Below are 16,518 nucleotides of genomic sequence, written 5' to 3' on the forward strand. Positions count from 1 at the left end.
CCGAACCAACACCTACTAGCTCCGGGCTTCTTTTGCACTTGGCCCTTTAAGAACCCAGGGAGCTGGCCTTGATCTGAGCGCCTCACCTACTCCCTGCCTCTGGCTGCCTGGACTGGGACCATAGGCCTGCTTGCCCCATTCTCTCCTCTCTAATTACCCAAGTTGCCAGGACTGTGCGTGTCAACCAGCCTCATGGACAGCGGGATTCGCACTCTGGACAGTTCCGTTGTGGAATGGAAAGGGTTACCTTATACTAAAAACCAAGACAGCACCATATAATAATGTGAATTGAAAAGGGAAAGAGGGATTCCATTTGACCACCCCAAAAGAAGAAGAGGAGGAGGAGGAGGAGGAGGAGTTTGGATTTATATCCCCCCTTTCTCTCCTGTAGGAGACTCAAAGGGGCTTACAACCTCCTTGCCCTTCACCCCTCACAACAAACACCCTGTGAGGTGGGTGGGGCTGAGAGAGCTCTGAAAATCTGTGACTATCCCAAGGTCACACAGCTGGTGTGTGTGGGAGTGCACAGGCTAATCTGAATTCCCAAGATAAGCCTCCACAACTCAAGCTGCAGAGCTTGGAATCAAACCCGGTTCCTCCAGTGCACCTGCTCTTAGCCACTATGACACTGCTGCTTCCAAAAGGCTATGCTGTGGATCATTGGACCTGCATGGACATCTGTGTGGGTTGTGGACTGTGATGAGAAGGACAAATGCCACAACAACGCTTGGCCGGGCCCTGCTAGTTATTTATAAAATCCATTTATACCCTCCATTTCTCCCCAGTGGGGACCGTAAGCAGCTTAGCTTGTTTTCCTTGTTTCCATTTTATCCAAATAACAATCTTTAATAGGCTCAGAGCATTAAAATGAAGATAACAAATATGTTTTGCAACTCCAGCCCATGCTGGGGACGGGGGGGATGAATCTTTTCATAGTAAAGGTTGCCAACTTCTGGACTAGGGGCTGGTTGGATCCTCTCTCTGACACAGGATTCCACCTACATCAGCCTGTACCTTTTCCCAGAGTCAGACTAAGTTGTACAAGGTCTGCCCATCAACACAAAAAGGCCTAACAAGCACTCTCTTCTCTTCCAGAGACACAGCTAAACTGTTCTGCCCCCCTACCAGGTCACACTGTTCTGACCCCTCACTCTGTCAGTTCTGCCCCCCTACCAGGTCACAAACTGTTCTGACCCCTCACTCTGTCAGCTCTTTTTCCTGAGCCAGACCTGAGCTGACTCAGATGTCTCCCTGAGGCAGAACTCAGCACTCCCTCCACTATCTCATTCCCCTTCTCAAAGATTTGTATGCTGGAGCAACGTAACTGTGGGCTCATCTGAGTGGCCAATTTGTGGCTGATTTTCCTTTTCGGAAAGGGCAGCCTCCCATCCATTCCCTGATGGGGATTTAAAACAATTAAAATCATTTGGCCACTGTGCCATTTCCCCTCCTCGCCTGGGGCTCTTGGGTGGCTGATCATTCCCTCCTTCCCTGACCTGGGGGTTGGTTGCCCCAGCCGATGACTTTTCCAGTTGGCCCGAGGGGCCAAGACTCAACCGCACCCAAAGGGCGCCTGGTGTACGCGGCAGCCCTTGCCCACGCCACCCTCTTATGGTGGGGATCATCAAAGGGTCTACTGTCCCACAGAGCATTCCAGAAACAGTGGATCCATAAGTTTCCACGAGTCTGTCACCTAAGCAGAACAGGGCAGCGGTATCCATGCGGGCCTTTAGGACAAAGTGGTCAGCTCCTCCTCAGTAGAAATTAAGTCCACATTTACCCCCATGCCAAAGATCAGATCCAGTGTGTGCCAAAGATCAGATCGAGTGTGTGTCCTGCTTGGTGTGTGGGGTCCATATTAACCAGGGAGAGTCCCAGTGCTATCATGAAAGACACTAGGTCCACCTGTTGAAATGAGGACATGTCTACATGAACGTTGAAGCCCCCCAGAACAATGAGCCTGGGAAACCTCAAGGCTTCCAGGATATACAAGGTCATTTGTATATACAATTGCAATGGATATACAAGGTCATTTTGGCATGGTGTCTGCCAGTGTGCTTGGTGGCCGGTACCCCAGCAGAATACTCAAACTCTCCCCGGCATCCCACACCAGGTCAAATACTGGAGATCACTGAGACTGGGGCTGACCTGAAGGAGAAAGTCATCTACAGATTATTTTCCAATGATATGTTTCTGTAAATATGTAGTGAACCAACATAGGTAGCACTGTTAACTTTAAAAATACATCAGTACCCATTTCAACATTGTTGTCGTTCAGGCTTTTATTTTATTCTAGAAAGCACATCTATCTACTGAGAAGCTTGCAATGGATATACAAGGTCATTTTATATAATGGCCAATGAAGAAACTTTTTCAGATTCTTTCTACCGACTCATGCTTGATAACAATGTATTTAACATTATTAAAATAAGACACACAGTGGGAAGAATACTCATAGACTTTAATTTGAGGAAGCAGTTTATATTCTGTCAGGTGATAATTATCCATAAACATATTAATGGTCAACTGAGAAATGTCATATGAAAGAATATTCCTATGAGAAAGAAAGAACATTTGGCCACTGTGGGGAATTGTTAGTTTGCACTATGGAGTTAAAAACATAGATTGTACATTGGTGGACAAAATGAAGACATCCTACTTTAAATCCTCTCTATACTCTTGTCATAAAATGTAAAGTATGAAAACAGACCAGTGGATACATACCAAGAATGGTCCTTCTCCTACAAGGCCAGGAAAAAATCTTGTGTTGGGTGATTTCTCACTCCCTTTCTCAGGGAGCCAGGATAAAATTCGTCACTTCCTGTCTCCTTATGGTGGGGATCATCCACTTCCAGTTCCAAAGCTTAACAAAGCAGTGAACCACTTCCACAATCTAATTCAAATTTGTTTCACTATAATGAGGACTACAACCTCACAGTGACAGGAAGTAAGAATAAAACAGTCTGATCCTAATGAGGTAGAATTAAACAAAGAATTATTTAACTCTGACTACATACTACTGCATTCGATGATGACAATGGGTGGACCAAGATGCCCTCCTGGAAGGAGAAGGACCATTTGCGATATATATCCAACGGAGCATTCTCCCAGAGGCCAGGTGACATCTTGTGTTGGGACCTCCCACAGAAGTGTCCCTTAGTAAGGGAGGGTCATCGTCTTAGTTCTCTAATACATACTGAAGAATGTGACTGCCAAAGGTGGCATCTGCAGAACTGTAAGTATGGATCTTGTAGTGACGTACAAAAGTCAAGACCGACGACTAGGTGGCAGCCCTACAAATCTCCTTCACTGAGTCATGTCTGGCTAACGTGTTCAAGGCAGAGCTTCTGATAGAATGAGCAGTGATACTCAAGGGTACATCTACATTTGTAGCTTCATAAGCCTCAATTATGCAGGATTTTAGCATAGAGCTGACAGAAGTTTTGGACATAGGAGGACTGGTTGATGAAAAGAGACTCTGATTTCCTGACCTCTTGTGATGGAATAATGAAAGCATTAAGTGCCTCATGTACATCTAGGTCGTGCCACATGTGTTTCTTAGGATGAGAAGGATTGGGGCAGAAGGTAGGAAGGAATACCTCCTGCTGTAGATGAAAATTTCGAAGCAACCTTGGGTCTGAATGTAGGGTTCCATGTTGATTGATTGGGTCAGTCCAAAGCCCAACCTTCTCAGGATGAAAGATGCAAAGCTTCGGTTTGGTACACTGCACTCCAAGAGGAGACACTCTTCTGGCCAAGGTCAGGGCTATAAGGGAGAGAGTCTTCACACAAACCCACCGAAGAGATATGGATTGCACAAGTTTAAAAGCAGCCTTAGTCAAAGCTGATAAGATGGTATGTAACCTCCAAGTGGAGAACCAATGGTTTTGAGGAGGCTGAAGTTGACCAATCCCCTTAAAGAACTTCAATATGTCAGGATGCTTGGAGACTGGAAGACGTCTGAAGTGGGGCAATATCATGGCCAAAGTGGTGATCTGCCTTTTCAGAGTAGTGCTCCCCAATCCAGTGTCAGCCTCAGCTTTCAGAAAGACTTGTTTCCTTCTTCACCAACTGACAATGGCCCTACGGGTGGCATGATAAAGTCTTACCATAAAGGGTTGTCTAGAGGCAACCAGGATTTCCGTTACTTTCGAAGAATAACCAGATCTCACAAATTTTCCCTCATTCAATAGCCATGTGGGCAGCCAGTACCATTCCAGATATGGGTGGCAGACTGGTCCATGTCTCAGCATGTCCGGTTCAACTGGAAGAATAAATGGAGGCCAACGACATCTCCTGAAGGCAGGAGAACCAGGGTTTTTTTTGGCCAGTGAGGAGCTACCAGAATTACCCATGCCTGGAGACAGATCTGGTGCAGGAGCTTCAGCAGGACTGGGATCAGAGGGAAGGCATAAAGCAAGGCCTTTGGCCAGCTGGCGGTCAGTGTGTCGGTGGCCTCCACCCTCAGATGAAACTACCTGGTCATGAAATATGGTGTCTGACTGTTGTTGGGGCTGGCAAAGAGGTCCATCTCCACAACGTCGACCAGATGGGTCATCTGATTGAACAAAGGTGACATAAAGTAACAAATTTGATCCTGTTTCCCTGAGAAAAGGGGTGGGAATCCCTGAACCCAAGATGTCCTCTGGTCTCTGGGAGAATTCCAATTTCATACTCTTGAGTCACTCTCTGATTTCCCACCTAAAATTTATCATATATTAAATAGGCTATTAATTTTACAAAGAATAGAAGAATCTAGCAGCTGTGGGATGCTACTTTGGTTGAAGCATGCACAACTTGATCTACCACACAGATATAATAATATCAAAATATAGGAAACCTATGAACAAGACACTGATACCATTCTTATTGCCAGAAAACACAATATTCCAGCAATTATTAATTTATTGGTGGTGGACAGTGCCCTCAAATCACAATCGATTTATGACAACCCAGTAGGATTTTCAAGGCAGATGTTTAGAGGTGGTTTGTCATTGTCTGTCGAAGGCTCTTGCTCTCTTTGTGGGTCTATTGGAGAAGGGAGACATTAGCAGACATTCTGAAGGCAGAACAGGAACTCTATTATGTAGCCTAAAGAAACGATTTCTGTTGCCCAGGAATCTACTCTTGACTGAGTGCAGTTGTCCCAAAATAAGGCTAATCTGCTGCCCATCAGAGCTGATATGTCACGCTTTGGAAGGTTTGTTTACTTTGAAACTTGCGGTTGGGAAAAGGTTATATGTTTGGATGTCGACCCTGATTCCTGTGTGATCTTTTGTAATCTTGTTAGAAGTGCATCAAGGCATTTTGAGATCAAAAGGAATTATTGGTGGCTGGTTTTCTACCGAGCCTCCTGAGGGTCCGTAGCGTGGCCTTAGTTTATCCTTAGTTTCCTCTAGGATTGGATTTGTCCCCAAACAACTGTCTGAGTGCTCAGAGGCAGGAAAAGAATTGGGAGAAGAATGGGGTGGGAAGAAAATGACCTAATATCATAAGTCCAGGAATTGTGGGAGAATTAGTACCCAAACATCAGGATGTCCCCTTCTCCTCAAATGAGAACTATCACTCTGAGCAACTCGACACATCTTTGAAATATCTACGAAACGTCAGGAGAGAATGCTGCTAGAACACGGCCATACAGCCCGGAAACCACACAGCACCCAAATATCTACGAATTGTTGGATTTTTTTTTTCCAGTAGTAGAGCAGTGGTTCTATAAATAACACAAAAAAGATACACTGCTTGCAAAAGGAGTAGAGATATCGGGGTCACTGGGAACCATATCAAGTCAACGTGGTATATGAATGATAAAGGTGCCTGGGAATTTTACACCACCTCCAGACTGTACTAAGACAGAACACTCTAGCTTAACTGAAATAGAAATACTATTTTCTTGTCAGCATTATTTTCTTGTAACAGCACACAAAGACATAAATGAATCTTGTAACAATAGCCCTCTTTCCCACATGACCTCATTATTTTTCTTAAAAGATGGAAAGAAAAATAAATACCCTTCACTACTGTGGTCACTAAACAGAAGCCCCTCACATGAAAGGACTGGAATATCAAGTGAGACAGAAGGTGGATAGGAAGGGGCTGTGGCTCATTGGAAGAGCGTATAAGTATGTCCATGTTCTTAGAGAACACAAATCCACAGATGTCTATGCTTGCAAAATGGTGTTACTGAGGAACTAATACACTGAGTAACTTCTTATACAAACAAAGGATTTTATGTACAAATAAAATTATTTTATGTTAAGCCAAGCCCAGAGAAATTTCTAGATATACAAGCAACAAAGATAAAATGGTACAAGCATGGCCTCTTTGGAAAGAATAGAAATACATGCAGTTTAAAAAGTCCAACATTTGCAGTGGTGAAAATGCTACTCTAATTAAAATGAACAGAATTGGCAAAACAGAAGCTGGTTTCTATTTTACTGCTGTGATTGTGACTAGATACATTCAAATGGGTTAATGTGATTGTAAAGTCTGAATGGTTAAATATAAAAACTTCCCTAGATATACTTTACATCAAGTGAGTATGGTATACCAGTCCACTTTAGTACCACTATTACTACTGTACTTCACAGTCAAATTCAATGCATTATTGGAAAGGGCAAAGCCTATTAAGAGAACTTCTTTGGCATACCCCCAAAACTTATGTTGTTAACATTCTAGATCAGTAATTTGACCATGCGCCCTGAAAGGTGCTAGGACTTCAGTGGAGCTGGGGATGTTTGAGTCTGGAAGAAGCGTGGAGGTTAAAGCTGACATGATAAATCCCATGTTTTAAATATTTGAATGGAAATGTCATGTCAAAGAGGGAACAAAGCTTGTTTCTCTGCTGCCTCTGAGAGCCTTTAGGACATGGAGTAATGGATTCAAGGTGAAGGAAAAGAGATTCCACGTAAACATTAGGAAGAACTTCCTGACCGTCAGGGCTGTTTGACAGTGGAATTCACTGCCTGGGAGAGTGGTGGAGTCCCCTTCTTTGGAGGTTTTTAAACAAAGGCTGGATCAGCATATGTTGGGAGTGCTTTGATTGTGTGTTCCTGCATTGCAGGGGGTTTGACTTGATGGCCCTTGTGGTCTCTTCCAACTCTATGATTCTATGAAAAGATCAATATTTTATTTTGAGAATTTGGACTAAAGCTGGATTCTGTATCTTTTACTTAACACAGAGATAAATGTGCAAACAAATATACCAAATTCATGGGATTGGCTTAAGAAATGGGAAAAATGTTTCTCCATTTTCAGAGCGACAGAATTATTAGTTATGAGACAATTTCTACAGATGGGGACAGTGAGAGATTTACTGTGTTTTCAGTTCTTCTAATTTAAACACCTAAATCCCTGTACGACAAATCAATGAGGAGAAAGTAATGAGGGGTAACAGATAAGGAATGCTGGAATTTTCATTGGATTATAGAATGGTTTTATATAATACTGAGAGGCACTTTCTATTAACTTAGTATTAGCTCCCCGGCATTGTGCCTAGAAATGGCCCAGAATACCTTGGAGACTTGGTTAAGAACCTTTAAATACTGGCTCAGGATACATTATCAGCAGGATCCAAACATTGTTTAAGATGTTGTCTGATTCAAAAGTGGCAAACACTATTAAAAAGAAAACAGTCCATTGGATACGCACCATGAAGGGCCCTTCTCCTGGTAGGCTAGGGGGATATCTTGCTGGGTGATTCCTCACCCGTTTTCCGGGGAGGCAGGAAAAAGTATTTTGCCACTTCCTGTCAGTGGATTTGGCTCCATTTTCTCTCAGTATACTACTGACGAAGCAGTCCCTAAATCATCTAGTAACAATGATAACAACAATAACAATAACAACAATCACAACAGGAAGCAACATGGAGCACGCAACAAGAAGGAACAAAAAACTGTACCAACAGCTCATACTAGATGCTAACAATTATGCAAGAGGGCCAAGATGTCCTCCTAGCCTACCAGGAGAAGGGCCCTTTATGGTGAGTATCCAATGGACTGTTCTCCTGGAGGCGGAGGACATCTTGCTGAGACCTCCCAGAGCAGAGTCCCTGAAACTGGGTGGGTCATCGTTAGTTCTCCAGAATGTGCTCCACAATCCTTCGTCCGAATGCTGTCTTGGCATCCGCCCAGGATTGTAACTTGTAATGCCTAACAAAGGACGAAGTAGATGACCAGATCTGTTCTACTGTCACGTTATGCCTGAAGGCTGAATTGGGGGCAGTGCCGTAATCCCAGGAGGAATTGGTAGACTGAGCACCTTACGTGCCTCTATGATGCAAGCCTTCAGCGTGGAACTAATAGCTGCTTTGGACATCTGAAGTTCAAAGGTGAAATGTTGATAAAGAGGCTCTTCATCTGCCAAACATCTGTTCTAACGTTTACAGTCAGGTTCAATGGACAAGTCCATCAATGATACTGCAGTCACCATCCAATACCTACTGGATCATGGGTTTGTGATGAACCTTCAAAATAGTTCCTTCTATCCTTCTCAATGACTGGAACACCTAGGGGTCCTGGTGGAAACAGTGCACAGCTCTCTATTCCTACCTGCAGTCAAAGCATGGAAACTCAAGAAGATGGAATCCTCAGTCATCAGCAGCAGAGGCTCTTTGATCATGAAACTGGCCAAACTGGGAGTGATATAGTAGGAATATATGTTCAATAAGCCAGACTTCAATCCAGACCACCCCAGAGCTTGCTACGTCTTTACCAACTGGATATCATGAACAGTCCAGGTTCTGCTAGAGGTCAAGTCATCACTCCAGTGGTGGATGGACTTGGACAACTTACAACAGGGCAAGCTCTTTCACATAAGAGACCAAGTTCAATTGTTCATGGATGCCAATCTGTCTGTCTGGGGAGTGTCCCTGGGGAATCAGACAGTGCAGAATCTTGGCCATTTGCCTGGCAATCATTCATTTCAAACCTCTAATCCAGAATTATCATCACCTTGTTAGGCCAGACAATATCTCTGCAAAGACATATATCAACAACTAGAGTGGTTCTAGGTCTTCCAAACTTAATCAGGAAGTCCTGACAATCCTCATATGGGCAGAGATGCACCTAGCCTCCATTCATGTGAAACACATCATGTGAAACACATCATGTGAAACACATAAAGGGGATCCTCAACATCAAGCCAACTGGCTCATCAGGAAATTCATTCTGAAGTCAGAATGGACCCTCAAAAAAAGCCTGTTCCAGCAGACCAAGAAATGTCTCAGATACTCGTTAGTAGATCTCTCTGCGTCTCCCAAGAACAACCCAGTGAACAAGTTTTTCTCTAGATACTTCCATTGGAAAGTGAAGGGAACAGATGCCCTCATAGCTTTCTAGCCTCAGGGACTACTCCATGCCTTTCTGCCAACTCCTGTCATTCCAGGGTTGCTAAGAAAAATCAAACAGCTGAATGTGCTGGTGATTGTGGTGGTGCCACACTGGCCTCATTGGCCTTGGTTTTCATCTCTCTGGAAGTTGTCCATATGCCATTCTCTCAGATTGCCAGTGGAACCAGACATCAGCATTCACAATGGCTCAATCTGACCGTGTGGAAGATGAGGGGAAAAAACACTTGAAGCTAAAATACTCTCAGGAGGTAGTAAACACCATCCTCGCCTCCAGATGCCCATCCACCACACACATGCATAACACAACATGGAGAGCATTTTATAGGCAGTTGAAGCACAACAGAGTAGAACCACTAAAGTCTCACATCTCTAAAGTGTTGCTTTTACAGTGTGATCATTCTTCAAGTCTGAAAGCACCCACTCTATGCTGCCAGACAGCAGCTCTTTCCACAGTTCTACCTCTCTACAGGAGTTCTCCATTGTCAAAGCATCCCCATCTATATATATAAAAAGCTAACCGTGAGTCATGCCTTAACGCCAAAACGCCTGGACCAAATCGGCTGCAATTTTCTGGGACCTCTGCTCACCCAAGCGAGCGTGTTTTGCCACACTCACTTCTACCAAACACCTCACCTGTGCCAGGTAAAACACTTTTTTCACTCACGAGGTGGATGCTGAGCCGCCGAATGCTTTACCCGTTAGAGCGGCACGCCCTCCTGGCCCCCACAGTTCCACATCGCATGCCCGGCATCGCCAATGGAGAGGAGGCCCTTCAGGAGACCTCTTCGCCGCCATGGGAGACAGACGTGTTTTGCTGCCTTGCGCCCCAGCGGGAACATGGCACAGGGTGGCGCCGCCCACCTCCACGCCACTAGCATTGCAGCCACTGCCACATCTGGCCCCTGCCAGAGGAGGGAGATCCAGCGGCACCAGTTCTGCCGACGGCGCCGGTCACGGCCTCCCTACGGAGCACCTGCAGGGCTCTTGCCACCCACTGCTGGCCCGGTCTCAGCAGGAACATGCCCTCGGTCCACGCAACGGGCACCCTTCAGACCACAGCGGCTGTGCACATCCCGGGGCACGGCAGAGCTGATACGTTTGGAGGGCTGCCGTGGACTGAAGGGTGTGCGTTGCGTGGGCTGAGGGTGTGCTCCTGCCAAGACTGGGCCAGAAGTGGGCGGCGAGGTCCCTGCAGGTGCTCCGCAGGGAGGCCGCAACCGGGGCCATTGGCGGAGCTGGTGCCGCCGGACCTCCCTCCTCCAGCAGGGGCTGCATGTGGCGGTGGCTGCTTTGCTGGTAAGCCGCAGCAAAGCGTGGCTGGGTCCGCTAGTATCTTATGATTTGTCAAGGGCGTAACACAGTTGGATTCACAACTCCACAGATTCCCTACCTGGAGTCTACACACAGTACTCACAGCATTAACTAAGACCCTATTTGAGTCCACTCAGGAGATACTCTGAAGTGGATGTACATAAAGGTTCTGTTTCTAGTAGTTGTGACTTCGGCCCAACAGGCATTGGAGCTAGGTGGATTCTCAACAAAATCAGAGTTGTCCATATTCCACAAAGATAAAGACACCCTGAGGCCTGACCCAATCTTTGCTCCCAAAGTATCCAAAAATTCCTTACTATTCAGGAATAATATCTACCTTCACTTTGCCCTAAAACTTCTCACCCCACAGAGAGAATCTGGCATTTCCTAGATGTCCACGCTGCATTGAAAACTTTCACACATACGATATTTAACATTATAAAGATGGACTATATATTTGTTAACATAACTCCTCCCAATCTAGGCAAACCAATGTCAAAGGAAGCTATTAAATCTACATTGAAAACCTCAATTATCAAGGCCTGAAAAGCTCCAAATCTTAGCCAAACAACCCTCAACTGAAGAGATTTGCAGGGCTGCAACCAGGTCTCAAATCTCTACCTTTGTGAGGCATTACAGACTGAACACATATGTGCAAAGGCTGCCTTTGGCCTTAGGATCCTGCAGCATGTGGGTAGATCATCAGCCAACAACCCACTTTGTATTGGGGGGCACTGCTTGGGGAGGTCCCACACAAGATGTCCTCCTGGCTCAGGGGGAGAATGGTCCACTGTATGCTCACCATGAAGGGTCCTTACCCCTGAGGACAGGAAGACATCTTGGCCCTCCCTATGTCGTTAGGCTATTGATCTACACTTGTTTTCAGTATTTTTGCCCTCCGCATCTTCTGCTTCTGTTAATTTACTGTTCCAATTTCACATTATATAGATAGTGTAACAATACTGCTAAGAAGGAAAATCAATTGGCAAAGGTGAGTCCCACTGCAGAAAACAGGAATTGGAAGAAAAACTTGTTCCTGCCTCCCTAAAGAAGATGTGGGAATCATCCATGCAAGATGTCCTCCTGTCCTCAGGGAAGAAGAACTCTTCATGGTGAGTATCCAATAGATTGGTCTATCTCTACACCCAACATTGTCCTTCTCTCTGAAGTAATACATGCTAGTCATGCATTGCTCTCTACCCCCTTGGTCTTCTGGACAGGTTATGTATCACCCTAAATCAGGGGTCTGCAACCTGCGGCTCTGGAGCCGCATGTGGCTCTTTCAGCCTTATACTGTGGCTCCACGTGGCCTGGAGGTCGGAGGGTAGCGTGGGCGTGTCCCTCCAGCCCTCCAGAGCAGCGCTGGAAGGAAAGGTGAGTGGAGGGGCTGAACCAGCTCGGTAGATCTTTGGGGCCGTGGAATACAGGTCCAAATGGCTCCTTGGGTGGTAAAGGTTGCCAACCCCTGCCCTAAATCAAGTCCTCCTTTTTAACACTCACTCCACTCGTTATTTCCTTAGGCTCTTTATGTTTCTGACACTCTATTTTATTTGTAGTATCTCCATCTTTTCAACAAAACAATTTTTTCTTGTTTTTCTTGATCTTTCTGGGTTTAATTTCTTAAAGAAGGATCCTGGTATACACTGGTGGAGAATCCTGCTGTTTCCTGCCTCTTGCTAACCTGCCTTTTATCCTCTCATTTCCCCAAATTAATTATCAGAAGGCAGACCATCAATTTGGGTAGCAAAGCCAGTGTCAGAACTGCGCTAATTTTGTACAGTTCAACACTAGTGAGTTGCAAAACCTCAACTACAGCACCACAGTAGTCACTGCACATTCTAGAAACCTCTTATACTATAATAAAGTATAGGCATGGTTACAGTTTGATCAACTGTTACGAAGAAGTTGATTTAGATCAGAACAACCTTCACTGAAAAATACATCTTTTGTACTGGCTAAACATCTCTGAAGTTAGACTAGGACTGAAAAGCACTCCAAATTTTTTTAAAAAAGATTTCACCACATTCCAAACGTTTAGTTTAGTTCATTCAATAAGTTATCCTTCCCCAAATGGGTTCAGTTCCGCAAACTGAGTCATAAGTAAGACAGTACAAAAGCGACGAGTCTCTCAGCATCTTCTCAATTTGAAATCTGGATGAGAAATGAGGTCCCTCTCATCATAAGGTACTAATTTACTGCAATGCAGTCAAGTAATCAGGATGAAAACCATCTTCTTTATAATCAGCTATTTAAACTGATGACAACTCTTTCTTGTATGGAGCCTACCAAAAATAAAATAAACCACAAGGTGCTACATTTCTTTGAAAAAACACAGCTTCTCGTTTTGACTGGATACTTTACTGACAGAGGGTAAAATCACACCAAAAATACATGAAGTACCTTGTTTCCTCGAAAATAAGACAGTGTCTTATATTAATTTTTGCTCCCCAAGATGCGCTATGTCTTATTTTCAGGGGATGTCTTATTTTTCCGCTCCACAGCTGCATGCTCTGGTGTTCTGTTCGACGGGCATGCTTCTAAACAAAAACTTTGCTATGTCTTACTTTCGGGGGATGCTTTATATTTAGCACTTCAGCAAAACCTCTACTACGCCTTATTTTCAGAGGATGTCTTATTTTCAGGGAAACAGGGTACCAGTTTCAGTGTTATTGGGTCATTTCATAGTCAAGAGCCTACTTCTAATACACCCAGACCACAGGAAACCATTCCAACAAGATTCCAATTTATATACCAAGGTTGCATGTTGCCGATAGCGACATCTGATTTTGCTTTGAACCAGACTGAAAAAGCTGTATTATACCTTCTCAGATAACATATAACATAGTACACAGACTTTTGAGTTCTCCAGGACATTCACTGGGCTTATTCTACCAAGTAGTGTGTGACCTAGGCAAATTTAAGTCTGTGGTCCAGAAAAAAAAAGAAAAAATGGATTCTCTATGAAGGGTATAGACTAGGCCTTAAGATCATGGCCTGACAAAGAACTCGGGAGAACCTGAAAGCTAGTGCTCATTAAAAAAAGCTGCATAACCCCTTTCATTAAGATCAGCCAAACTAACAGCAGCTCAACAACTCCTTTAGGTGAAAAGAAACAGCTTCAAGTTGGTAGATCAAGAAAAGAGAAGCAGAAAGGAAATGTGGGAAAGTATTCATTACCAATCCGATATGATAGACTTAATTCGCATGAGAAGAGCGGGTGAGCACATTTTGGAACAGGGAAATGGTGGTCAGGAAAGAGTTAAGAAAATAATAATAATTCTCCAAGCTACCTCTGCACAGATTGGATGCAGATCCTTTAGAATAAGTCCTTTAATAAGTAGAAGACTTCAGACGCAACCAAATATACTCAAGCATGCACTCATTTGACTCCCTACAGTAAGGTAAGAGTAGTCTTCAGAAAAGCATCAAAAATAACTACATATTCAGGGACAAGGATTCTCAATGTCAGCACAATATCAAGGAAATCACCATGTATATGGGTTTCATTTTAGCATATTTCCAGAGAAAGCAAATACGATAGGACTAGCAATATCATGTTTTAGCTTGTAAGACTAGTAGTATCATACTTTAGCTTGTAAGTATATAGAAAGCCTGCTTGTTTTAGAGACACAGACCATACTACCTTTAGGTATTGTATGTCACCCGTGCAATCATACCACTTAGCTTTAACTTTTACATACTTTTATTGTTTTGGTTTGAAGTCTCAATCCATTCAGAGTATTGATTGCTTTTTCAGCATCCTTGGGGTCAATGTAGTTCACAAATCCATATCCCAAACTCTGGCCTGATGAGCAAAAACAGAAAAGAGAAGTATGAATTATTCCGTGGTGCAAGTCATTAAAAAACACAGATTTAATAGGCAATTTAAGTCATTTGCATATTGAAGACAAATGAAGAATTTAATTAAAGAATCATTTTTGTTAACTTCTTCTCTAAATAGTGTTACAACAATACAGTACATTAATACTACTAGTTATTTCATACTGTTCTTCGTTCTCTTCCATAACGAGCTACTGTGGTGTGGTAGTGCCAAATTAAGTCACAATGGACGAAAATTATGCGAAAACAACTTTTGTTAATTGGAAGCTCAAGTTTTATAGACTTGTATTTTTTGTTATTACAATAATGTAAAAAAATGGGGTGTTTCATAATTACCACAATTAATACAAAAATGGAACAAAATCCCCATCTAAACAGATATAATGAAAAAATAGTATTCTTTGTTCAGATGTCTTTTGTTACTGCAGTCTCTTGCCTCTACTGATTCCACTTTTACAGGCAGGCAGCATTTACCTAATAAGGGTACAGGTGGCATGGCATTCCTTAGGGAGGAGGAAAGACAGACTCTGAGGTATTTTGACTGACTGCAAACTATAACCACTAGGATTACATACATATGTGAAGTATTCAAATTCTGAAGGATATGTAGAGGGACTCTGCCTTTCCCTTTCCCCCCAGTGCCTGCCCTGCTGTGCCAAATTTCCCCTTGCAGTCTGAACTTGTGTGCCGCTCTTCAGACTTTATCCCTTCGGAGCAAACCCACTTCAAGGCCACTCTTCTGTCTGTCTACAATCCTTACTTGTGGCACCAATGGCATTGCTTTGTCAGTCAGCCTGTTCCTCATAGCTACTTTTCTTCAAGATGTGTCTGTCTGGGTTACTACTTGGAATCTTTCCCACCAATTCTTCCATAGGCTTTAATGTTAAACATGGGTATCTTTCATTGCCTCAGAAAGGAGGGGGCTAAGCTGGGTAACCTTGCTTTGGGAAATTACACATACACCAAGTTTTGTTCAATTTAGATGGAAAACCAAGAATGTATGGAGTTGAAAGAGAGGGCAGGGGCGGGGGGGATCTTCAACTGAAACCAAAGGAAAATAATAATGAAATAAAATTATTAAAATGAAACAATAACTAAGGGCAAAAAAACTATGTAAAACCCTTGGGAATTAACAAAAATGAAGAAACAAAACAAACTCTCATGCACAAGTCTAAAGTTTTATTATATTGTTTCAAGCTACTCAGTTCAATTACAACTGGTGTGTTCTATTAACGAAGGCATTTCCCACAGACACAAAAGACTTCCACTGTTGTAATTCATAGGCTTCACACCAATGGAACATGCTGCCTATTTGCCTGGAATAGTGAGATACAAAGTCACTGAAAGAGTCTGTTGGCATTTCGATGTTTAGAGGAATCAGGGGAAATTACTGTCCATGAAACATCTGCAAGATGCATCCTGTAGTGACTGATAGGAGCTTGACATTACCTTCAGCCTGAGAGAAGTTTTAAATGTTTTTCTACTTCACAAATAAAAACAATATCAAAGCATCAAATTATGGAATTATTTGATGCTAGGTTAAAAAAAGAAAAGCTCCAATCCCCTTATAAATTGGTGGCCAAAGTTAACTACCTGGATTATAATTTACATGTTCCCATGAACTTCTGATGACTTATTTAGCTCATACAGAAAATGCCATAATATCATATGAAAGCCAATACCATATTTGGAAATCAATATTATCCATAAGCTATGAAAGAAAATGTAAAGCTTTCTGGATTACATAAATCTATGACTTGGATAATTAGAGATAATAATAATTATATGGATAAGTAATTTTAATATTTTAATATTTGTTGAGCCTTAAAAATAAAAATTGGAACAGATGTAAGCAAGTTTCACATCTTACATAATTTCTTATGACTGATTTTAATTTTATGTAAACAATGTTAAAATTATTTTAAAATAGTATCCATATATCTGAATGTACAACACATTTTTCTTATAATTTCTGAAATAAGAGTTCCCAGTTTTCTGCAGATGTTCTATAAAGTAAC

General features: G+C 43.0%; 1 protein-coding gene across 12 annotated transcripts in view; it reads right to left on the bottom strand.

Moving 5' to 3' along the window:
• ELAVL2 (ELAV like RNA binding protein 2) overlaps positions 1 to 16,518 on the bottom strand; it is a 213,600-nt gene that overhangs the window by 44,958 nt on the left and 152,124 nt on the right. For all 12 annotated transcript variants that reach the window (XM_048503242.1, XM_048503243.1, XM_048503247.1 and 9 more), the window contains one exon: positions 14,362 to 14,465. In XM_048503242.1, coding sequence (XP_048359199.1) covers positions 14,362 to 14,465 — 104 coding nt within the window. The remainder of the gene's footprint in view (positions 1 to 14,361; positions 14,466 to 16,518) is intronic.

The sequence above is a fragment of the Sphaerodactylus townsendi genome, linkage group LG07 (assembly GCF_021028975.2).
Source record: "Sphaerodactylus townsendi isolate TG3544 linkage group LG07, MPM_Stown_v2.3, whole genome shotgun sequence".
Taxonomy (NCBI): Eukaryota; Metazoa; Chordata; class Lepidosauria; order Squamata; family Sphaerodactylidae; genus Sphaerodactylus; species Sphaerodactylus townsendi.